The 25924-nt window shown below is 42.1% G+C and overlaps 1 protein-coding gene across 3 annotated transcripts in view; it reads right to left on the bottom strand.

Annotated features, from left to right (window-relative positions):
- Positions 1-4220: 4220 nt before the first annotated feature.
- Positions 4221-25924, bottom strand: part of CORIN (corin, serine peptidase) — a 299165-nt gene continuing 277461 nt past the window's right edge. For 2 of the 3 annotated variants that reach the window (XM_050947416.1, XM_050947418.1), the window contains exons 18-22: positions 24316-24365; positions 22070-22244; positions 10790-11061; positions 8458-8591; positions 4221-4751 (exon numbers count right to left, since the gene is read on the bottom strand). In XM_050947416.1, coding sequence (XP_050803373.1) covers positions 4542-4751; positions 8458-8591; positions 10790-11061; positions 22070-22244; positions 24316-24365 — 841 coding nt within the window. In that variant the 3' untranslated portion in view covers positions 4221-4541. The remainder of the gene's footprint in view (positions 4752-8457; positions 8592-10789; positions 11062-22069; positions 22245-24315; positions 24366-25924) is intronic. The other variant, XM_050947417.1, reaches the window with a different exon arrangement.

The following is a 25924-nucleotide window of genomic DNA, read 5'->3' as shown; positions in this document are numbered from 1 at the left end:
TACATCTATAAAATTACAAATATCTTTTCATGGAATGTTGTGGCAGAAATGATTTGGAAAAAAACTGTCTACTCCTTTCTAATGCCACTTGGGATGCATTCTTTCCTAACAAAGGTGATTATATTCAATGGACTATATGGTGCCACTGGATTTTAAGCAAATTCATTTATTTTACTGGGGAATTCTGCTTGAAAACTGGTGGTAGGCTGAGGCCCAAGTAATCAATGAGGAAATAAGAAATTACCTTAACTATTATTTCTTGGCAGTGCTTACATATACATAGAATGGCTGTCAGTGTTCCAGTGCTTTACAATAAAATCAAAGCCAACTTTAAGTACCTCTTCTGGTGAACAGAGATGGCAGGAGAGGCCATTCATTTCCTGACAGTGTCTTTTCAATTTTTTTCCTAATACTGAAAACAAAACTTCCTAAAAAATCCTGTATTTCAGAACCCAGCTCCAATCTGTTACTGCAAGGCTGTCAAACTAGCCATTCCTAGTAACCACGGATGCATCTGAGCGTGGTATAGGAGCAGTGCTCATGCAGGAAGCAACAGATCACAACTTCCATCCTGTCGTGTTTCTCAGCAAGAAACTGTCTGAAAGGGAAAGTCACTGGTCAGTCAGTGAAAAGGAATGCTATGCCATTGTGTACGCCCTGGAAAAGCTACGCCCATATGTTTGGGGACGGCGGTTCCAACTACAAACTGACCATGCTGCACTAAAGTGGCTTCATACTGCCAAGGGGAACAACAAGAAACTTCTTCGTTGGAGTTTAGCTCTCCAAGATTTTGATTTTGAAATTCAACACATCACAGGAGCTTCTAACAAAGTAGCTGATGCACTCTCCCGTGAGAGTTTCCCAGAATTCAGTAGTTAAAAAGTGTTCTTAAAATGTAGAAGTCTGTTAGTTATATACTTAGGAGTATATGTAAAGGTGTATGTGTTGTATTAATCTGTTTATTTTCAAGTTCTAGAAGGAAATCGCCGCCAGTGAGCTTCCCCACTGTCTGCAATTTGGGGGGCGTGTCATAAACAGATAGCTAAGGGTTAATGTCTCTTTCACCTGAAGCACCTGACCAGAGGACCAATCAGGAAACCGGATTTTTTCAACTTTGGGTGGAGGGAAGGTTGTGTCTAAGTCTTTGTTTTCTGCCTGCCTGCTTTCTCTGAGCTTTGGAGAAGTAGTTCTACTTTCTAGTCTTCTGTTTCTAAGTGTAAGGACAAAGAAATCAGATAGTAAGTTATATGGTTTCTTTTCTTTGGTATTTGCATGAATATAAGTGCTGGAGTGCTTTGATTTGTATTCTTGTTGAATAAGGCTGTTTATTCAATATTCTTTTAAGCAATTAGCCCTGTATTGTATCACCTTAATACAGAGAGACCATTTGTATTTTTTCTTTCTTTTTTATATAAAGCTTTCTTTTAAGACCTGTTGGAGTTTTTCTTTACTTCAGGGAAATTGAGTCTGTACTCACAGGGAATTGGTGGGAGGAAGAAATCAGGGGAGATCTGTGTGTGGGTTGGATTTGCTAGCCTGATTTTGCATTCCCTCTGGGGGAATAGGAAAGTTCTTTTTTGTTTCCAGGATTGGGAACAGAGAGGGGGATCACTCTGTGTAGTTTCACAGAGCTTGTGTCTGTGTATCTCTCCAGGAGCACCTGGAGGGGGGAAGGGAAAAAGGATTATTTCCCTTTGTTGTGAGACTCAAGGGATTTGGGTCTTGGGGTCCCCAGGGAAGGTTTTTCAGGGGGACCAGAGTGCCCCAAAACACTCTAATTTTTTGGGTGGTGGCAGCAGGTACCAGGTCCAAGCTGGTAACTAAGCTTGGAGGTTTTCATGCTAACCCCCATATTTTGGACGCTAAGGTCCAAATCTGGGACTAAGGGACTATGTAATAACCTTAGTCCCAGATTTGGACCTTAGCGTCCAAAATATGGGGGTTAGCATGAAAACCTCCAAGCTTAGTTACCAGCTTGGACCTGGTACCTGCTGCCACCACCCAAAAAATTAGAGTGTTTTGGGGCACTCTGGTCCCCCTGAAAAACCTTCCCTGGGGACCCCAAGACCCAAATCCCTTGAGTCTCACAACAAAGGGAAATAATCCTTTTTCCCTTCCCCCCTCCAGGTGCTCCTGGAGAGATACACAGACACAAGCTCTGTGAAACTACACAGAGTGATCCCCCTCTCTGTTCCCAATCCTGGAAACAAAAAAGAACTTTCCTATTCCCCCAGAGGGAATGCAAAATCAGGCTAGCAAATCCAACCCACACACAGATCTCCCCTGATTTCTTCCTCCCACCAATTCCCTGTGAGTACAGACTCAATTTCCCTGAAGTAAAGAAAAACTCCAACAGGTCTTAAAAGAAAGCTTTATATAAAAAAGAAAGAAAAAATACAAATGGTCTCTCTGTATTAAGGTGATACAATACAGGGCTAATTGCTTAAAAGAATATTGAATAAACAGCCTTATTCAACAAGAATACAAATCAAAGCACTCCAGCACTTATATTCATGCAAATACCAAAGAAAAGAAACCATATAACTTACTATCTGATTTCTTTGTCCTTACACTTAGAAACAGAAGACTAGAAAGTAGAACTACTTCTCCAAAGCTCAGAGAAAGCAGGCAGGCAGAAAACAAAGACTTAGACACAACCTTCCCTCCACCCAAAGTTGAAAAAATCCGGTTTCCTGATTGGTCCTCTGGTCAGGTGCTTCAGGTGAAAGAGACATTAACCCTTAGCTATCTGTTTATGACAATCCTGTATTTCAGAACCCAGCTCCAATCTGTTACTGCAAGGCTGTCAAACTGGCCCTTATGGGCCGGAGCTTCAGAGGGTTTGTATAGTATGGTTCCTTTGACTTTAACTGAGCTACACCAGGTTACACCAGCTGAGCCTATGGAGAAAGCTGGAGCCTGGGCTACTGGAAGTTGTAATTTCCACACCTTTTTGCATTTGAGATTAGGGTGTCAACAATCTAGCTCATCTTGCATGAGTTAGATGCAGCCCTGAACTAGAGAAATGTGGACCCAGCTGTATTTAGAGGTCAGGGAGAATTATTTTGCCATCCCCTAAGCCCATAATATACAATGAAACATACTGTCATGTCACTAGGTTTTCTCTCTCATAGTGACACTGCAATGCAACAGTGACTTAAAAGTCCATAACACTATTAATATTTATGAACACAGTGAATATTTCTATAGGACACTGGTACATGTTACATTAGGTTAATCAAAGCAGAAGTTACTGAATTTTAGAGGTAAATGTTTCACCTAACAGTAGTCTGAACTAATTGTAGCGTGACAGTATCTAAAGCATCCACTTACCCAGTTGTCTCAAAGAATGACACTGTGACGAACTGGGAAAGTTCTTAATGTTTTCTCTGAATACTGTGTTGGTGCCTCAGTGTCCCCATGGCAGTTCTTAAGTATCTGGCAGAGCAAAGGGCCAGTGCACCTAAATGCCTGACACTCTGTCTCCTAGCAACTGATGGCCTGGGCCCCTCCTCTGCAAAGGTGCCAGCTGAAGGTGTTGGAGACAAAGGGATCAGGTGACCTCCTGGCCCGGGAAAGGGGCTGAGGAGAGAGGAGGGGCTGGGAGTGGTGGTTAGTCTGGAGCTGGCTGGGGTCAAGGGTGGAGGGCAGACCTGGGGGTCTGGCTCACTGCCCCCCAGAATGGACCCAGCCGAGGGGTCCAGTTCGCTGTATCTACAAGCTCTGTTTTAGACCCTGTTCCTGTCATCGAATAAACCTCTGTTTTACTGGCTGGCTGAGAGTCACGTCTGACTGCAAAGTGGGGGTGCAGAACCCGGTGGCTTCCCCAGGACCCCGCTGGGGTGGACTCGCTGTGGGAAGCGCACGGAGGGGCAGAGGATGCTGAATGCTCCAAGGAGAGACCCAGGAGGTGAAGCCGTGTGAGCTTCTTGCCCTGAACAAGTCTGCTCCAAGGGAGAGGAGGCTCCCCAAAGTCCTGACTGGCTTGGTGGGGAGCAGTTCCAGAGCATCGCCCGGGGACTCCGTGACAGACACATTCTCCCATGCTGGTTGTATTTTTCACAAGGCCCTGCTATGCTAACACAGGAGCAAACTTGAGGTAGCAGAGGGCTAATTTTAATATAGACCTTAATGTCATCTTTGAGAAGGGATTGATTTTATTCTTCACTGCAAGAATTGTGGGCTAAAACTGTGTGTGCTACTGTTTATTTTTCCCAAAAAGTTTTACTAAGTCTGTGCTACAGCTTAATTTAAATATCTGAAAGGCAGAAAATCAGCTGATTCTTCCTTTAAGCCTTGGGTTGTGCTTAGAATGCACACAATGGAGCTAAAGGAAAAGTCAAAAAGGATTGCAAAAATCGTGTTCTGCCCCAATGTACCTTCAGGGGCAGACAGTTTAATCAATTTATTTTTGCTGCGTTTTCCATACCTCTCCAACAACACAGGGCTTGTAACTTTCTCTTAAGTTTCTTGGTTGTGTAATCTTCAAAGGCCAATGATTTTTGCCTCTTGTATGCCAGCACAACACTACCCTTCTGGCATTAGTTTAGTAGAAAGGTGTGAATGTATATTTGTCTTTCAATCCATTCAATGAAGTGTGACACATTGCTATAAACTCCAGGTCCCAAAACTTTGGAAAAGCAGACAGAGCCCCACGAGGTTAAACCAAACAATGTCCAGCGTCCTGCAGGCTGCTCACAGACAAGAGGTCCGCCACTGTCGCCCTGTAATGGGAGACAGAAAAACACAACCTGCTTTTCGTGACTAATGCAGCTGTAAAAATGGGTTTCAGCTTATCTATACAACAGCCTACAAACTGGACCGCTAATATTTTGGAACAGTGTCAATACGGGTTGATTGGCTGTTATGTTCATAGAAAAAAATAAATATTCACACAAACTAAAGAGAAAAATCCGCCTACTCCTTAACACGCACTACTATTTAGAGGCTTCAAGCAGTAGACTATAAGTAAGACTATGTTTTAGTTTAGTCAGTAAAAGTCAGGGACAGGTCACAGGCAGTAAACAAAAATTCATGGCCCCCGACCTGTCCCTGTCTTCTACTATGTAGCCCTGACTCAATCTGGGGAGAGAAAGGAGGGTCAGGGCAAAGCTGGGAGGCAAGATCAAACCAGTATCTTAGATGCCTATATACAAATGCAAGAAGTATGGGTAATAAGCAGGAAGAACTGGAAGTGCTAATAAATAAATACAACTATGACATTGTTGGCATTACTGAAACTTGGTGGGATAATACACACGACTGGAATGTTGGTGTGGATGGGTATAGTTTGCTCAGGAAGGATAGACGGGGAAAAGGGAGGAGGTGTTGCCTTATATATTAAAAATGTACACACTTGGACTGAGGTAGAGATGGACATAGGAGATGGGAGTGTTGAGAGTCTCTGGGTTAGGCTAAAAGGGGTAAAAAACACGGGTGATGTCGTGCTGGGAGTCTACTACAGGCCACCTAATCAGGTGGAAGAGGTGGATGAGGCTTTTTTCAAACAACTAACAAAATCATCCAAAGCCCAAGATTTGGTGGTGATGGGGGACTTCAACTATCCAGATATATGTTGGGAAAATAACACCGCGGGGCACAGACTATCCAATAAGTTCCTGGACTGCATTGCAGGCAACTTTTTATTTCAGAAAGTTGAAAAAGCTACTGGGGGGAAGCTGTTCTAGACTTGATTTTAACAAATAGGGAGGAACTTGTTGAGAATTTGAAAGTAGAAGGAAGCTTGGGTGAAAGTGATCATGAAATCATAGAATTTGCAATTCTAAGGAAGGGTAGAAGGGAGTACAGCAAAATAGAGACAATGGATTTCAGGAAGGCGGATTTTGGTAAGCTCAGAGAACTGATAGGTAAGGTCCCATGGGAATCAAGACTGAGGGGAAAAACAACTGAGGAGAGTTGGCAGTTTTTCAAAGAGACGCTATTAAGGGCCCAAAAGCAAGCTATTCCGATGGTTAGGAAAGATAGAAAATGTGGCAAAAGACCACCTTGGCTTAACCACGAGATCTTGCGTGACCTACAAAATAAAAAGGCGTCATATAAAAAATGGAAACTAGGTCAGATCACAAAGGACGAATATAGGCAAATAACACAGGAATGCAGAGGCAAGATTAGAAAGGCAAAGGCACAAAATAAGCTCAAACTAGCTATGGGAATAAAGGGAAACAAGAAGACTTTTTATCAATACATTAGAAGCAAGAGGAAGACCAAGGACAGGGTAGGCCCACTGCTCAGTGAGGAGGGGGAAACAGTAACGGGAGACTTGGAAATGGCAGAGATGCTTAATGACTTCTTTGTTTCGGTCTTCACTGAGAAGTCTGAAGGAATGTCTAGTATAGTGAATGCTTACGGGAAGAGGGTAGGTTTAGAAGATAAAATAAAAAAAGAGCAAGTAAAAAATCACTTAGAAAAGTTAGATGCCTGCAAGTCACCAGGGCCTGATGAAATGCATCCTAGAATACTCAAGGAGTTAATGGAGGAGGTATCTGAGCCTCTAGCTATTATCTTTGGGAAATCATGGGAGACGGGAGATTCCAGAAGACCGGAAGGGGGCAAATATAGTGCCCATCTATAAAAAGGGAAATAAAAACAACCCAGGAAACTACAGACCAGTTAGTTTAACTTCTGTGCCAGGGAAGATAATGGAGCAGGTAATTAAAGAAATCATCTGCAAACACTTGGAAGGTGGTAAGGTGATAGGGAATAGCCAGCATGGATTTGTAAAGAACAAATCATGTCAAACTAATCTGATAACGTTCTTTGATAGGATAACGAGCCTTGTGGATAAGGGAGAAGCGGTGGATGTGATATACCTAGACTTTAGTAAGGCATTTGATACGGTCTCGCATGATATTCTTATAGATAAACTAGGAAAGTATAATTTAGATGGGGCTACTATAAGGTGGGTGCATAACTGGCTGGATAACCGTACTCAGAGAGTAGTTATTAATGGCACCCAATCCTGCTGGAAAGGTATAACAAGTGGGGTTCCGCAGGGGTCTGTTTTGGGACCGGCTCTGTTCAATATCTTCATCAACGATTTAGATGTTGGCATAGAAAGTACGCTCATTAAGTTTGCGGACGATACCAAACTGGGAGGGATTGCAACTGCTTTGGAGGACAGGGTCAAAATTCAAAATGATCTGGACAAATTGGAGAAATGGTCTGAGGTAAACAGGATGAAGTTCAATAAAGATAAGTGCAAAGTGCTCCACTTAGGAAGGAACAATCAGTTTCACAAATACAGAATGGGAAGAGACTGTCTAGAAAGTAGTATGGCGAGATCTAGGGGTCATAGTGGACCACAAGCTTAATATGAGTCAACAGTGTGATACTGTTGCAAAAAAAGCAAACGTGATTCTGGGATGCATTAACAGGTGTGTTGTAAACAAGACACGAGAAGTCATTCTTCCGCTTTACTCTGCGCTGGTTAGGCCTCAACTGGAGTATTGTGTCCAGTTCTGGGCACCGCATTTCAAGAAAGATGTGGAGAAATTGGAGAGGGTCCAGAGAAGAGCAACAACAATGATTAAAGGTCTTGAGAACATGACCTATGAAGGAAGGCTGAAGGAATTGGGTTTGTTTAGTTTGGAAAAGAGAAGACTGAGAGGGGACGTGATAGCAGTTTTCTATCAGGGAGGGTCTAGAAAGTATTTGGTCCTGCCATGAGGGCTGGGGACTGGACTTGATGACCTCTCGAGGTCCCTTCCAGTCCTAGAGTCTATGAGAGGTGCCAGGGGTGCTTGGGGAGGCAGGAGCTAGTGTGCGGCCCAGGACCTGTGCTGGGGGAGGGGCATGGGGTGACCTGGGCCCCACTGGTGCTGGGGGACGGGGGAGAAATGGCAAGGCTGGCAGGCTCCTAACCTAGCTCTGTGCCTTGCCCGAAGCAGGGACATCCCCCTTGCTCAGCTCCGAGGTGGAGACATGGCCAGGCACCTCCATGCGCTGACTCTGCTCAGTGCGCCGGCTTCGCAGCTCCCATTAGCCGGGAACCGCAGCCAATGGGATCTGTAGGGGCAATGCCTGCAGGTGGAGGCAGCATGCAGAACTGCCTAGCCATGCCTCTGCCTAGGAACTGAGCGAGGGGTATGTTGTTGCTTCCCAGAGCCTGCTTCCCCCTCCCCCCCATACCTAAACTCTGCTGAGGGTGAGCAGCAACTGGGGCAGGGGCCAGGTGCACCAGCCACATCAGAGGTCATGGAAAGTCATGGACTCTGTGACAGAATTGAAGACTTAATCATAATGCATTTCAAAGTTGATTGTACCAATAGAAATAAATAAAGGGTCAAAAATGTTTAAGTCCATTTCTAAATAAGTACTATGAAAATTAATGTTATCTCTGTATCAGAACTAACCTCTAGTGCATATTGAAATACCATAGGTTTTTAGATTTTTATTTAAAAAAATCTGCTTCATGTTTCTACTCAGAAAAAGGCCTACCATGCAGGAGTCCACAGTGCCAGACTCATAGCCTGCACATAACATCCTGTTGGTGATGGTCTTCATGTCAAAATATGACTGGCATTGTTCTAGGGAAATAATACGAACTTCTCCTTCTTGAAGTTTAAAAGGCACTGAAAAAAAAATCTGTATTAAAGTACACACTGTAATGTTAAGAAATTCTTATAGTCATTGTTAATTGAGATTGCAACATTCTTTTCTACTATGATAGGCTAAACTTTAAAATAGTAATGATGATAAAATTAGCTTTGAACATGTATTTAAGATAAGAAGAACTGCTTTCCCCCACCCCCATGAGTACAGACTGCCATGGAACGGGGGTAGTTTCATATACTCCCACAAGTAGGGATTCACATTTCTCAAGCTCACAGGAGCGTGGTATATGTGCGGGGATTGGCCCACCTTCTATTCCAGAGTGGTAAGCATTTTATATTGTCCCTCCAGCTAAATCAGGCTTAGAGTTGACAGACTGAGAAGGGAGCCTTTAGAAGACATGGAACTTTTGAGATTGGGGGTTCAGAAGAAGGCATAATTAGGGAACATATACTTGAGGCTCAAAAGCCATGTCTCACAACAACACTGTCACCCTCATACTTGGTATAATAAACCCCTCAAAGCTGATGGCGTTACTCTGGGGTGTCTCCATGAGGGCTTAGTTCATGTCAAGCAGAGGTGCGATTCTAACCTGCCCACATGGTCTGTGTGCACCCATCCCCTACACACTAAAAGTTCTCTAGCGCATTTTGACACAGGAGCTGCTGAAAGTGCACTAGGAAACATTTAGTGCATAGCAGCATGATCTGCGCAGCCACTTAGTGTGTGGCGAGCTAGATTTGCCATGGACTAAATGCCTGTGTAGATGAGCCCTCAGAAAGCATATCAGAGAATCAGAGAGCAAACCTATCACACCATTCAGCCTGTTCCAAAGCGACCAATGCAGGCTTGTTCCCTGCTGAAACTCTAGGTTTAACAGTGTCCCTTCACCTTTGAGTACAACGTACTAACTACTGTGCAATCAAGATGAACACCATTGTTTTATGGTGCTTAGAAACCTGTAACTTTGAAAGTGATGTCATTGACAACATGACAGCTTTGGCCAGCAAAAAAAAAAACCAAACCAGAACAACATTTTGCCATTGTCCAACAGTATGAAAGATCATCACTGCATCATTAGGTCTGCTACCTTTAGACTAGGTGTAGGTGGACAGAATGGATTTGTTGTTAGCGAACAGACGACACCAGTCAGTGGCATATAAATCATTGTTCTGGATTGTAGAACATGTTTCAGTTATAAAAGGAATGGTGAATGGTATGAATAGTGTTACCCCATGTTTGACATGCCCACTAGAGCCTCAGTACCATTCAACATAATGTTCCTAGTCTCCAGAGTTCAGGGCTTACCTCTTTCCCCTGCTAATGATTACAATAAATAAATAAATAAATATTTCCACATCACTGGTACTTAAGAGCCAGGGCAGCCACAACATTTTCCCTATGCTCTGTGTCGCAGGACCCTGGCCCTTACAATTAACAAAAACCTTTCTGGTTAGAAAAGAGGCACCCGGGGATTAGGTGAGAGGTGGGATAAATAATGCCACAAGGCCACAGCATGCTATGGAGAGTTTTGGTTAAAAATCTTGGTTAGTCAAGCAACAAGCTAAGATTTGAGCCTGAAGCTTTGCACACAGCTAACAACATTATCGCCCTCTGATCATTTGATACACTCTCAATATAGCTTCAAATGCAGATTAATCAAGTAACAGACTACAGATGCCCCTCCCCCCCGGGTTACACAAACCCGATTTATGCAAATCCGCACTTACAGAAAAAGTTCCGTAAGCTAGAAACAGGAGGGTTTAGGGCTGGGGTTTTTTTTGTTTTTTTTTTATTGGGGGGGCGGGTTGCGTAATGGTTGGGTATACTTTTCCAACTTTCGCAAAATTTGAATTACGCAAGGCGTTCCAGAATGGAACGCTTGCATAAACTGTGGAGTGTCTGTATAGCCAAGATTTTCAGGCTATTTCCTCAGCAGAAGCTCCTGGATGGGCAGTACTCTTAAAAATCACATCATGTATGTAGCTGCCGAAATATGGAGTTAGCAGCCTAACTTTAGGGTACTGACTTTGACAAGCTAAGCTCTAACCACAGGTATAGCCTTTTGTGAATACATACAGATTATGTACTAGTGACCTAATAAGGCACAAGTATATAATTTGAAGAAGAGACAGTGGTTTGCAATTGGAGCCAAGTAGTTGATCTGGTTAATAGAAGGTTAGAGTGCTCCAAAGAGTCTGGAAAGCATTCATCTTACTTTTGTTGCCCATGTGTCCCCAGCCTGTGATGTAGCAGTAGGTATCTGCCTCAACCAACTGCTCCCTGCTGGGTAAGCAGACTGGCCTTACATAACTTGTCTCGTCGATATCTTCATTTAGTTCTACAATGCTGATATCATAGTCAACTACTGCTCTGTTATAGCGTGGATGCAAGATAATCGTCTTCACCAGTCGGGTCTGCATGAAGATTGATGGATGATCCAGATTGTTTATACCAAACACCACTTTCCAGACTGCAGCATTTTCTCTCCTTTGTAAGAGAGGGGAAAAAATTTAAATTTTCTCCTATAGTTCTTTTATACACAGTTGTATAATTGAGGGCTTCTGGATATCTTTCTGCAATGCACTGAACACACAAGTGGTACTATATAACTTACAGAAATATTACTTTAAGAGGTTATACTAAAAATTAATATCTCACCAAAACCACAAAATAATACTTTTTTTCCTTCAAATTTTCCACCCAAGGAACACAGGGCTAGATTCACCAGGGGACTTCAGGAGAGCGAGCCTGAAGAACATCAAGTTTTCTGAATTCCACTGTGCCTTGGCTGGATTTGCACATACCCACCAGTAAAAACTTACGCCTAAGGCCCCCATGTGAATCTAGGCCTCAGTGCTCAAACATTCATGAATTCACTCTTTCCTCACTCTTGTGAGATTAGAAAGTTTCATAGTTATGTTATAGATGGATAAAGTGAAATAGAGCAAGTTTCATATTTGCCCGAGGTCACAGAGAAGCCTGTGGAAGAACTGAGCAAAGTCTCCTGACTCCCATCCATGTATTTTAGCTGTAGCACCATCTTTCTCTTGTTAGTTTGTGCAAAAGGAAGAACAATAATCTCAGGTTGCAGTTAGGTCATGGCAAGTTTTAGAAAACAATTCCTGAATAAAAAATACTGAAAAAGGCAAAAGTTACAGAACCATGGTTGGGTGGGTCGTCACCAAATCACTAGTATAAAGTTATACCCAAAATAATCACTCACGTTTCCATTTTTAGTGCAAACCACAACAACAGTGCATATGCTGTTTTGAACCTGAAGCACTACATCAGAACATAACTTAGATCAAATTGTCATGCCCCATCCCTGAGGTCTCCTATTATTTTTAAGAAGAGGTTGTATATATTTTAACTTTGGCCAAGACTGGTCCTTCCTGGCTTCTGTAATGTGCCAAGTGCCCTCAATTCCAATTGCCATCAAGATGCTCAGTATCATTAGGGCAGGGCTAGGAAATCTGCTAATGTGGCCTTTTGCCTCTGTCTTGCTTTGTCACCAAGCAATTGATTTCTATGTGCTAGTGCAACTCTGAATTTAACTTTGCAGCTCTTACGAGAGAGCTGTCCTTGTATTCAGCCACCAGTTAGTACCAAAAAAATCATCACATCACTTTGCTCTATGTAGAAATTATGAAAGCTTGGTCACTCATGGCAACAGTCCAGCCATAGGTGTTGGGCCCCCAGATGTCAAGTGTCAGCAACCTAAGGTTGAAGATCACATGTCAATTTGATGTTTAGCCATGACTGCCTAAGACTACGTTTCCATGATTGTATTTTTAAAAATTGTAGCCATCGTTACTGACATTTGTGGATTTTCGCACTTGAGGAAAGGGAGGTGGTAATGCCGAGAGGATTGACCCAACATCAGTGGAGCTGCCTCCAAACCGCCATGTTAAAATGTGAGCTGTATCAGAGGCTAAGAGTATTAAATTGCATGATGAGAGCTAGTGGGAAGTCACAGGTTCTCTAACTTCCCTGTGGCTTTTTAAAAAAAAGGAAGCATTCAGTATTTATATAGCTGATTGAACATGATTTTCTAAAGCTTGGCTGGCTTTATAGAGACTACAGCAGAAAGAAGCTGTGAAAATGCAAAAGTACAGCTCTTTCTCAGCATTGTGGTTTTTCTAATTGCATAATAAATTGTTATTAAAATAATATAGCATGCCATTGCTGATATTTCAGACTCTTTTTTTTGTCCCCATTACCAGACCATGACTTTCTGTATGATGACAAACCACAAGGCATATGTCATAACTATAAAGGGAAGGGAACAGCCCTCCTGTGTACAATACTATAAAATCCCTCATGGCCAGAGACACCAAAATCCTTTTACCTGTAAAGGGTTAAGAAGCTCAGGAAACCTGGCTGACACCTGACCCAAAGGACCAATAAGGGGACAAGATACTTTCAAATCTTGGTGGGGGGAAGTCTTTTGTTTGTGCTCTTTGTTTTGGGGGTTGTTCGCTCTTGGGACTAAGAGGGACCTGACATCAATCCAGGCTCTCCAAACCTTTCTGAACCAGTCTCTCATATTTCAAACTTGTAAGTAACAGCCAGGCAAGGCATGTTAGTCTTATTTTTGTTTTCTCAACTTGTAAATGTTCCTTTTTGCTGAGAGGATTTTACCTCTGTTTGCTGTAACTTTGAACCTAAGGCTAGAGGGGGTTCCTCTGGGCTATATGAATCTGATTACCCTGTGAAGTATTTTCCATCCTGATTTTACAGAGATGATTTTTACCTTTCTTCTTTAATAAAAAGCCTTCTTTTTAAGAACCTGATTGATTTTTCCTTGTTTTAGGATCCAAGGGGATTGGATCTGGACTCACCAGGAATTGGTGGGGGAAAGGAGGGGGGATGGTTAAATTCTCCTTGTATTAAGATCCAAGGGCTTGGATCGGTGTTCACCAGGAACTTGGTGAAAAAGTCTCTCAAGGCTACCCAGGGAGGGGAAGGTTTTGAGAGAAAAGGAGGTGTTCCAGACTGAGGAATCTGGATGGTGGCAGCAAAACCAGATCTAAGCTGGTAGTTAAGCTTAGAAGTGTTTATGTAGGTCCGCACTTCTGTACCCTAAAGTCCAGAGTGGAGGAGGAACCTTGACAGCATATTTATGTCTTACTGTGTCTTGTGGGAACAAAGCAAGGAAGGATTTTGAAAATGCAGAGCCATGGGCAATGAAAAGTCAAAACATGAATATAGTTTCCAACAGAAAAGAAATCTCTTGGTTATTTTAAATTGATTTTAGGTGTTTACATTGCAAAATAGACTCGACAAAACCCTAGGGTACACAATGAGGAAACACTAGCAATGGCAAGAACATGGACTAGATGCTTTATGAAGTCTCATCACTATTGTCGATGAGTCTCTGAAAGCACATCTGCTGTAATGCTCTCTGTGAGTGGCTGTAACACTTGTATACATAGTCACTGCATGCTGGCTGACTGTCTTTGCCAAAATGTCTCTAACTAATAAGTCTCAGGATAAAAATATATTATCTGTTAAGATCACTTTAAAATTCCTCTTTAATTTTTTTTTGATTGGCACAATTTAAAATAATTTCCCACAGACCATCTTAATCCACAATACAACATCATAATGTCAAACAGATAAGGAAACAGACTGGGCCCTCCAGTTTATGAAAGTATGCTCTTAATACGATTTAACAACATAAGACCTCACATTTATAGTTTTGTGCCACTACAGGGTCAGAAGAGTGAGCATAACCCATTTCTCGTTATTTCACAGTGACAGATTCAAACAGGATATCGGTATAGAAATTTACAAACCTTTTCATCCCAGCAATTTCAAAGGCATCTGGGATCCATTCTGGGACACAGAGTATCCTTTTAAAGGAAACATTCTACACTGATGCAATATAGATCTATCCAGGGACAAATGAACCACTTCAAAAAGTCTAAGTTCTATAGAAAGAAAACTTCCCCAAGCAGCTTCTCTCCTCACTCACCATTAACGGGTAATACCTCTCAATTGTCAAGTTCTAAATAGTGCAATGTGGGACTAAGCCCCGCCCTTCAACTCAGCTTACCGGAGAAGTTCCTCCAAAACTATAGAAAGAGTCCAGCAACTGATAAACAGCATTAAGAGGAAATTCTGTTGACTAGTGTTTAAGTCTCCCTTTAAAGGAAAAAATGAAATCAATTTATGGTAATTTAGAAGTTACATTCTGGTCTTCCAGAGTGGGTTGTATGAGAAAAGAAGCTACTAACAGAAAAAAATGTATCAGGTAAGAAATTTCTCATAGTGCTGCATAGCTTCTTTCCTCATTCATCTGCAATGGGGACTAGTGAGCAGGGAATCACAGAAATGGGAGAAGTGGAAAAAGGAGGATAAAGTGGAATTTTAATTACTGTTACAGCAGAATAATAGGCAGAAATAGAACTTCCCTCCATATAAAGCACAACTTTGTAATTTGTTTAGGAACCAATCCAGCAGCAACTTTCTAATAAAGGATGTCGCTACAGAGGAATGGAAACCTACTATGTAAATGAGATGCTTTCTTTCCACAATGCCACTAGGACCCATGTAAAGGGCAGCCTTCATGCCCTCCATGCATGGTTTCCCAGATGGCTAGCACAACTGGCCCAGGATTTTAACATCTTGCCTGTAGCAACTATGAAGCCCTCAGACCCTAGCATTTAGAGTAAATGAGATGAACAGGATATGCCTAGTGTGTGTATTCCTGAGATGTCTTTAGATCTCAAGACTGCACATGTATGCTGCATCCTTTCAAAAACGTGTGGAAGCTTGGAACAAAAGAAGAAAGGCCAGCCACAGGTTTGTCTAGTCTGGCCAGGCTGATCAATCCTGACACCTAATGATACTTAGTTGTGGAGTTAGATATATCTGTATAAAGAATGCCACTAGCACTGATACCAACTTTTCCTGGTGCTTGGTTGCAGGATTTTGACCAGCCATCCAGTAGAAACTCTAATGAAGTTCCAGAACTTTGGAATTATTAATTGCATTAATTAGAGGCCAAGGTGGCATTGTGTTGGGCACTGTACAGAGGGAGCTTACTGTGTCCCTTCATACCAGAAATGAAACTTCACCACATCAGTGATTGAAATTTTCTGGTTAAGTTCTGCCTAGATACCAAAATGTATCAATGAGGCGACAGAGAATTCCTGCTGAACTACACTTCTCTTCTGATGAGCAGGCTGTTATAGATGGTTCTGGTCAGGGTGAAGGAGGTGTCCCTACTTCAAGAGATCTGTTCTTTTCCACAGATGCAGTGAAAGTTCCTTGACTGTCTATTCAGTCCAAACCAGTGAAGGGCTAGGATGACAACTTCAGCTCTTGCATCTTCTTTTCTGTACCCTTTATGTGAACTGTCTTTAAAAGCAGCACATTCTTCTGACTAGGATATTATTTCAAATGCATCATAGAAATTTTGAACTCTGGCTACTTACTGGATTTGGAAGGGATACAAACATTCACATTTAAGATCATAAACCAACTTCTAACTACACAGGAGGAAGGTTCCTCTGGAGGCAAGTTGTTCTATAACTGCCCACTATGGCCTTGCTTGCATTTTCCTCTTCCAGCTGGTACCGACCACTCAGAGAGAAAATACTGGCTGCTATGGTCTGACCCAATATGGACATTCCTATATGTGTTTGTTCAGCCACTCTGCTGCTAGCCTGCTAGAGCTGTCAAAGTGAACTAAAAGAATATGTACTCTGAGATTTTGCAAAATTATGTAGCACAAGGTGTGAGCTTCAGAGAGCTGGATGCTTTCCTTTTGCTAAGTAAGGGACCATAAATCCTAAATCATCATCTCTTCCAAATATGCATTCCACCTTGCAACACCTGCTTCTGTAGCAAGTATACAAGGGTCTACAAGTGAAAACTGAGTAAGCTGTCAGCAGGGTGTTTGTACTTGCCCATAAAAGGGCATTCAGTCATGATCCAAGAATGACACCTAATTTTACATTGCATCAGATATATTATTCTACAACCTCAGATGGAATCTCTGGAGGCACATTGTGTGAAATCGCATGCACAGGTTGATACTGATGCATAAACCAGTAAACGTAGTCAGTGGAGACAGTTAACTATAGTTGGCTGCTGGTAGGAAACAACTTTTACAATGATGTCTTCGCCTTTTTTGACTCTTCTTTTTTGACAGTTTTTTGTGCTGGGCTCAAAAAGCCCTTCTTGATTTTGAACTGTTGTATTTGAATCCTTTCTAGCAGTTGGCAAGTTATGAGTGGTTCTCTAAACAGGAAATAGATTGTGAAACTGTCTCTAAATATGTATAGATGGGTAACTACTAAAAGCCATTGAAGACTTTGGGTGCAGAGGGTGGATCAGACGGCAGAGTCTGTACATGAACTGTGAGCAGTCATACACCAATGCTCGTTTTGTCTTTGTCATGCTGAGGTTTATTGGCTTGTGAAGAGAAAAAAAATCTAGGTCTTCCGTGGGAGCTTCTGTTCCAGATTATTTTCTCTGCTAGTAGAAACAGTCCCTTCCTGAGTACCCTGTTGGTAGTGACAAACAGATTGCTGTGCTGGATTTCATAGAGATGGTTGAGGCTGCTCAGCATTCTCAGATATTAATTTCTCCAAAGTTTTCCATGGCCTCTCACATATAAATTTGGCTGCACAAGGTAACTGTTTAGGATGAGTGATTGCTACTCATGGTGTAGCCGTGGAGTTAGGAGCCAATGCTCATCTCAGCTTACATCAGGAGCCAGGAAATACTGCAAAGAAATAATATTTTACACACTGCTGCCAGCACTGACCAGAACGTGAACCTGAGATCTCTGACATTCAAAGCAAAAATCACACCCGTAGGCATGGTCTACACTACGTGCTTAAACCGAATTTAGCAGCGTTAAACCAATTTAACCCTGCACCCATCCACACAACGAAGCCCTTTATATCGATATAAAGGGCTCTTTAAACTGGTTTCTGTACTCCTCCCCGACGAGGGGAGTAGCGCTGAAATCAGTACTGCCATGTCGGATTAGGGTTTGTGTGGCTGCAAATCGACGGTATTGGCCTCCGGGTGGTATCCCACAGTACACCATTGTGACAGCTCTGGAAAGCAATCTAACCTCAAATGCACTGGCCAGGTAGACAGGAAAAGCCCCGCGGACTTTTGAATTTAATTTCCTGTTTGCCCAGCATGGAGCTCTGATCAGCACGGGTGGCCATGCAGTCTCAAATCCAAAAAGAGCTCCAGCATGGACCGTACAGGAGATACTGAATCTGATCGCTGTATGGGCAGACAAATCTGTTCTATCAGAGCTCCATTACAGAAGACGAAATGACAAAGCATTTGAAAAAATCTCCAGGCTATGATAGACAGAGGCCACAGCAGGGACTCAGCACAGTGCTGCATGACAAGCGTAACGGAAAGCCAAAGAATCAAATGGACGTTCATGGAGGGAAGGAGTGGGGGACTGAGAACTCCAGCTATCCCACAGTCCCCGCAGGCTCTGAAAAGCATTTGCATTCTTGGCTGAGCTCCCAATGCCTGTAGGGTCAAAAACATTGTCTGGAGTGGTTCAGGGTATATCTCATCAATTTACCCCCCTCGCCCCCCGTGAAAGAAAAGGGAAAAAAATCATTTCTTGCCATTTTTCAATATCATCATCATATGTCTACTGCATGCTGCTGGTAGATGCGGTGCTGCGGCGCTGAACAGCAGCATCCCCTTCTCTTCCCTTCCCCATGGCAGATGGTACAAAATGGTGGAAAACTGTCATCATCCCGTGAGTGCTCCTGGCTGGCCTCGGCGAGGTTGGCCGGGGGCACCTGAGTAAAAATGGGAATGACTCCCTATCACTCCTGGCAGATGGTACAAAATGCTTGGTAACCATCCTCATCATAGCAACTGGAACCTGAGCTCCATCAGCCCCCCCCACCTTTCATGTCTAAAGAAAAGATTCTGTACTCCCTGGACTATCATAGCAGCGGGAGGCTGCCTCCCCCTCATTTTATCTCACTAAAAAGTCAGTGTTTCTTATTCTTGCATTCTTTATTACTTCATCACACAAATGGGGGGACATTGCAACGGTAGCCCAGGAGGGAAGCAACGGGTGGGGTTGTTGCAGGGGCATCCTCTAGAATAGCATGCAGCTCATCATTTCTGCGAGATCTCTGGGGCTCTGACCCGGAGCGGCTGTGCTCTCTGGCTCTCTAGTAGATTAGCCCCATATTCTAGGCAGGACTGACTCTATTTTTAGACAAAACATAAAGAAGGGAATGACCCAGGGAATCATTCCTATTTTTGTCCATGCACCCTTGGCCAACCTCAACGAGGCCAGCCAGGAGCACCCATGATAGCAGCAGACAGTACAAAATGATTGATAACCATCATCGCCAATTTCCAATTGCAAACAGTGCAAAAGGACTGATAACCATCATCTCATCACCAATTTACAATGGCAGACGGTGCAATAGGGATGGTAACCATCTCTGCTACCTTGCAAAGGCAAATGAATGCTGCTGTGTAGCACTGCAGTACCGCTTCTGTCAGCAGTATCCCGTACATATACGGTGACAGTGACAAAAGGCAAAACAGGCTCCATGGTTGCCATGCTATGGCGCCTGCCAGGGCAATCCAGGGGAAAAAGGGCGCGAAATGATTGTCTGCCGTTGCTTTCACGGAGGAAGGATTGCGTGACGGCATTTACCCAGAATCACCCGCGACACTGTTTTTGCAGCATCATGCACTGGGATCTCAACCCAGAATTCCAATGGGCGAGGGAGACTGCGGGAACTATGGGACAGCTACCCACAGTGCAATGCTCCAGAAATCGACACTAGCCTCAGTACATGGATGCACACTACCGAAGTAATGTGATCGCGTTCACTTGACTTTATACAATCTGTTTTACAAAACCAGTTTATGTAAAATCGGAATAATTCCGTAGTGTAAACATACCCATAGATAGTAGCAAGCAAGAGGCTCATCAAGTTGGTTTTCCTTATTAAGGATAGGATCTGAATCACTCTTATAGTCTATAAGGAATCTTTTGGAAGGAAGCTCTCTTCTTATGCTTTGACTGTCTTTCACTGGTGGAGCTACTGCTGCACCAACTGTAGCTTCCCAAAGTTTATGGAATTTTCATCCATTTTTATATAACAATGTAGTTTAACATTTAGTTTTAACCAGAAATCCCTGTTCAGATCTTATGATGTTCTTAAAGCAGGCACATACTGGAAACTCTGTATCTAATTTTGCTTAAAGGGGAATGTTTTATTATTATTATTAATGAATTATTTGTGAGCCACTGGCTTCTTGCCCTGTGAGAGTCATGAGGTTTTTGGGTTTTTTTAGTTTTTTGTGGTGTGCATATGAGACTTCCTTTGATTGTTGGGAGGAGGGAGGTAGCATGCTATTCATCCTGGCCTAGGGACCACTTGATTGAGATGGGTACTGCAACAAATATCCTGACTGGTATTCTTTTTAAGGCTAGATGGTGGGGTTTGTCCACAATCTACTGCCCACACTGGCTATCACCCTGGTAAGTACTTCAGCAGCAACCTAGTGTCACTCTCAGGCTTTACTCACTAGATTGGGAATCGTTTTGAACATGGGAACATGCTGTAATCCCATGATGGTTGAGCTGCATCAGAAATGGAGTCCTTCTGTGCCCCATTCTGTCACATACTGCCTGAGGTACTCCTTATACTTTAGTATGGAGCCAGTCTATAGGGAGGGGGGAAGGGCAGAGAGAGACCCCCTTCCTACCTTTCAGACTGTGAGCTCTTTTCCCTGGTAGAGTGAGGGTCTGCAGGCTGACAACCTGATAAGCACAAATTCTCATTACACTGCATCCTGAGACAAGGCTTCTCTGCATGCCCAGACATGGCGTAGGATGGGGAAGGAGCAGTGAACCTGATACAGCAAGATGTGAGAAAGTCCTGTAGAGGACAAAAGCCCCAACAAACCCTCCCTCCAGGTAAGATGGCAAAGGAGAAACGGTTCAAGCCCTAATTTGTGCACCATTTGCTCATTAACAATATGAACTGTTGCCTTACAAAAGGGACACTTGCTTTTGTCTTTTTTTAAAACCTGGTCTCGCTAAGATGTGAGGGGTTCTCCTCTGTATGAATGATCATACTCCAGCTGAGCCTTCCCATGATGGAGTCATGGATTTGGATGGCAGGTGAAGACTGCTGCACCTGTCTGGCTCAAAGCTCCACAGCCTGGCCTGTGAGTTGGCAACCTGTGGCAGCAGGCCATAGCTCTCCCTCTGAAGTACCATGCTCTGGCAATGCAAGGGTCAGTGGCAGCAGGCCATAGCTCACCCTTTGAGTTTCCTGAAAAGCTGCCTACAGCATCCTTTGGATGTGGCTCAATGCTATCAGGGCTTCTCTGCTGCTGTGGTGGGAGGGAGTGAGAGCCTGGTCAAAAGGTACTGCACCGGAGGGACAAGAGGAATGGGGCCTCAATGTTCCAGTGATTCCTCAGACCAGGAAAGGGTAAGGAGAGCTAGAAGGTGAGATGAGGTTGCTACCACACAAAAATGAAAACAAATTATAAAACAAAGTGGAGTCAGGAGAAACTGTGCCACCAGTTTGTTCTACTGCCAGAAGCAGAATTTCTGGTGGCCTGAGTTATAGGGTGGCACTTTGTTCGGTGCTGTTGCTGGAGGCTCCAGAATTGTCTCCAAACTCCACAGGTGGTAGGCCTCTCCCATTAGGGATGAATGAGCTGAGAAGCTGTGCAGCAGAAATGTACTTAGACTATATGAAGGGAAAAGCAGGTTAACTGATGAAACACATTTTAATTCTCTATAGAAACCTAATTAACAGGACTTGGTACAAAACAGGAAGTAACATCATAAACTTCCACCCAGAATTCTGTTTAATCAAAATGATACCATGATTAGCATTAAACTGTCACCCATGTCTGATGTCTGAGGTGCATCAATGGTTCCTGTGCTTCAAACAGAAAATCCTCGTGGTATCAAATCTCAGATACTAGAAATTGCCACTTCATGGTAAGTGCTGGCTTTTTAATAATGACAGCCCTAGTGGAGATAGCATAGTATTTCTCTATAGTTAGAAAAGGCAATAACTCCATCATCTCACATACCACTGTGGCAAAGTGTTGATTTTATTTTTTCTTGTTAAACAGTTATCACTGTTCCCGTATTCTTGTGTTATTTTTATTCTGGCTCTCAGAAGATTTATTAATCTATAGTTATATGTGACACATTAGTAAAGTATCACAAATGAAAGGGATAGTGTTTTATGAATATCCTAGCTGAAAGTCAAAGCCTTCATCAACTTTAGGTATCAAAGTGAATATTAAAACTAGTCAAACCCTCAGCTGAAATCATTTAATAACGTTCATTGTCTCTTTAGTCTCTAAAAAGAGATTTGTTGTTTTGACAAGATCACCTGCTGATTTTTTTTATATATATATATTTTTATGTGGAAGTTATTTATCTAACTAGCCATTTGTATGTCAACAGTAAAACTGTCTCAGCTCTGCTCACCCCTCAAAGCAGTGTGCTACCGTCAAAACCCATTTGTTTGCAATCAAAACACAGCCACATATGTGCCCACTTGGTTCACTCTGTAGAGAGCACTGCCACGGCCACCGTCCTGGACGACTAGTCCTGCCGCCAAGGATCCTCTTGCTCATGCGAGCTGCAGGGCGACGGCCACAATCTAGCGAGAAATGTATGATACTGTGTGTTATTTACTGCCACGAAATTCAGTGTGCATAGAACGTTCTCACAATCTGCTCTGAGAAAAGTATTGCAAGGGGGTTTCTCTATACGGAATGAAATTATAAAACTCATGAAATTATGTCGCACTTATGGGAAGAATTTATAAAAACTCAACACACTGTGTTTGAATTCCATATACAATGAGCCAAATTCATCCCTCCTTTCACTTCAGTGGACTGAGCCCAGGGATTAATTTGACCTATTTAGGTTTCCAAATAAGACAAACGGAGTTAAAAAAAAAAAAAAAAGAAGCCACACTAAGTTGGAAGAGTTTGGCTTTCTCTGAGAAGTACAGCAACTGACCTATCCTTGGGCAGGGGAGTTATTTTTATACCAGTGAATCACCTGTCAATCACCAGCATGTTGTTGCTACCCTGAACTACACACCAGAACTGGCACTGAAGTAGCACATTGGAAAGCATTTGCCCAGGCCCAGAAGCCCAAGCATAAGATGTGCATCTATCTGCAGGAAATATAATACTTTCTTTACTCATGGAAATTTCCAATGGAAAATAGCTATTTGCTCACATATAGCTTGCCAGTGAAGATTTATCTTTTTTACAATGCCTGTTCTAGTGCTCTGTCCATTCTAGTTTTAATGATAGCATATTGTTATAAATTTCACTGACAAGTTTTCCATCAACTTGCTGGTCAGCTACACACCTTTTAAAAATATGTTCATCCCTTTCTTTTCGTTCTCCTTTTTAATTCTGGGATTGTAATGTGAAAGGCTGTTATAAATCTCTTGTTTTATTACTGCCCAATTTAGAGAATTGGCTGACATAGTATCAGTTTCCGGAATCCTTCTCCAGGGGAGGATATCCTGTTTTTGCATATATGTTGGAATTTAGCGATGAAGAAATAAATTAGTACAATGTTGATTTGTAACTATTAAATTCTTAGCACGTCCTCAAATAACTTCTGGGAGCAAGGACTTTTGTGTTGCTTTAAAGTCCTCTATATGTACTACATGTAGGAGGCAAACAACCTTACAGTCTTCTACAGGATGACTTTTCTGGTAATAGTAAACTTTGAGTAGTTTCCTGGATCTAGGTCATGCTTTATGATTAATCTGTCTCATCAGGCTAATATATTTATTCAAAATGTTCTTCAAGAAAGCTTTTCCGTTTTGTAGACCTGACATCCATCTGAAGAATTGCTGTATTTTCAAACCACTTAAACTTGCATAATCCACTGTGCATTTAGATTTAATCTGGGGTTTTCTCCTTTAAATTTCCCTATCCCCTTGACAGTCACAGCTACAAATGAGTCACATTAGGAGCTTACTTACTATCATGGTAGCAAAAGATGTTCCCAACAGCAACAAAAGTTTAGTCTAATCAAAACATGGATATTGACAAGATTAGGGAAAACCAGGAAGTCATCCTTTGGTTCTGGTTCCATTTGCAAGACATTGGAAAGATGATGATACCAGTGCAAACAGTTAGTGATATAATTTCTGGGTCAGATTCTGTATTCAGTCAGTCCAGAGTAAATCCAATAAAGTCAGTGAACTTACTCCAGACTCACTAATATCTCAGTCTGACCCTTTCTCATTACATTCTGTGGACCAAATCTTCCTGTCTTTATTCAGGCAAATTTCCACAGAAGCCTGAGAGTGAGTCCTTCCTAAGACTTGAGGAAGAACTGTAGAACACACAGTACTTGTAACTATATCATCAAAACAATTATGGACCAAGCCTGCTCCCTTTGAAATTAATTGTAATTCTCCCAATTAATTTTGCGGGGGCAAGAGCCAGCCTTAGTCGAATACAATGGACAATTTCATCATCAAAAGGGGAAAAAAGCTGATACCACTGGATGTAGTGGCCAAATAAAAATTAATGGGAAACTAATAGGTGAACAAAAGTATATCAGATTTCAAAGGGAAATACACATTAAAGATTTGTTGTTGAGAAAGTATATTTCAACATATCAAAGGCACATGCTTAAGAGTCCAAATAAAATGCTCTTCATATGTTGTTTCAGGAATTGTGTTTTTCTCTTACCTTTTTTGCTACAGAGAAGGGACACTTTACTTCTGCTTTGACATGACTGCCTAAGCGTTGAAACAATAACATGAAAAACATATTATTGACAATTTACATATTATATCAGCCCAGTATAAGAGCAATTGGATTATTTGTTTAAACACAACAAAATCAATCCACGATACAATGAAACACAGGGAGCATTATACTGGGGCACCAGAAATTGCACTGGCTTCCAGTCTGTTTTTGAAGGCCGTTAAAGATGTTATTTTAGATCTATATAAAGCCTTTATGAATTGAGTGCTGCATATCTTAGAGACTACCTCTTTCTTTATTAATTAACCCAACAGCTGAGATGCAGTGTCTGATAATTCCTAAATTCTGAAGGCAAATAAATCACTGTGAAGTTCTCTTGGTTCTTCCAGGTAGGTGACAGACTTTTGTTGACATTTACTTGATAGAAAATGGCTTTTAGATTAAACAGAATTTTTTGCCAAAAGAATTTTGGTCTTTTGATGAAAACCCAGAAAGTTTCCAAGGGAAATGTTTATGCAACTGAAGAGTTCACATTTTTGTTGAAAGTTTTTGGGAGGAAGAGAATCATTTCCCTACCAGTTGTATTGATTCTACAGTTCATTTGCCTCCTTGCCTCACATAGTCCAAGGTCCATTGACTTCAATGGAATTACTCACACTATGAGTCAAGTCATTCATGTGCATGAATGACAGTGCCTGCAAACCATTAAACCCAGTTAAAAAGGGAGACATCTTGAATAAGATGAAATATGAACAAGACATCAATTGCTATGAAGATCTCAATATTTATTTACTATACGTATGGATTTGCTAAGAATGGAAGGCCAAATTATTGTTATCCATGTTTTTAAGTTTTTTTTCTGTGTGTCTTGAAGGATTGATGAGCACTGACTACTTTCAAAATGATAAAGAATCTAAATGCTAATGAGATTCTTGATAAAACTCTAAGAAACTAGTAATATGTGAGAGAGATACTCCCTTAGATCAACATCCTGAGAGCTTTGTTCTTGGTATTTACTCTAGACCCAAGCACTTGGAAGAGATTAGGCTGGTGAACAGGGACAGTTATGACAAAGGAAAAGAGGTAAGAATAAATTTTCAGTCTCAGGCATTGTCCTGTCTACCAGTCCCCATTCTGGGGAACTTTTCTTTAAGTAGGTGAACAAATGAACTGGAAATGAATGGGAAAGAATGTCAAAACACTATGGAACTATTCACAATGGATGAACAGAGGAAAGAAGAAGTAACTTAAGAGGACTATCTCATTCAGTATTCTTTTGATGAATGAAGATGCTACTAGCTTTCGTGGTTCGAATTAATACTGTCGCCAGCTAGTAAAACTTTGCACATTTGAATAGGTGATTGCCTTGCAAATCTCTTCATATGAAGCCCTGGAGCCTTTTTTCCAGGTAATCTTTACTTCTCTGTTGAGTTTGCTGTGAACTTTTCCAGTAGTGTTCCTCAACTGGCTAGGTAAGCGTCTACAATAGATTTGCTTGCTTTGTCCAGCAATGGTAGTTTCAGATGAATTCCTGAGTTGAGACAATGTGATTTTTCTCCCAATTTATGGAAATGTCATCATATCCCTGGCC

The sequence above is a fragment of the Gopherus flavomarginatus genome, chromosome 3 (assembly GCF_025201925.1).
Source record: "Gopherus flavomarginatus isolate rGopFla2 chromosome 3, rGopFla2.mat.asm, whole genome shotgun sequence".
Taxonomy (NCBI): Eukaryota; Metazoa; Chordata; order Testudines; family Testudinidae; genus Gopherus; species Gopherus flavomarginatus.
This window is presented reverse-complemented; position numbering and strand designations above follow the sequence as displayed.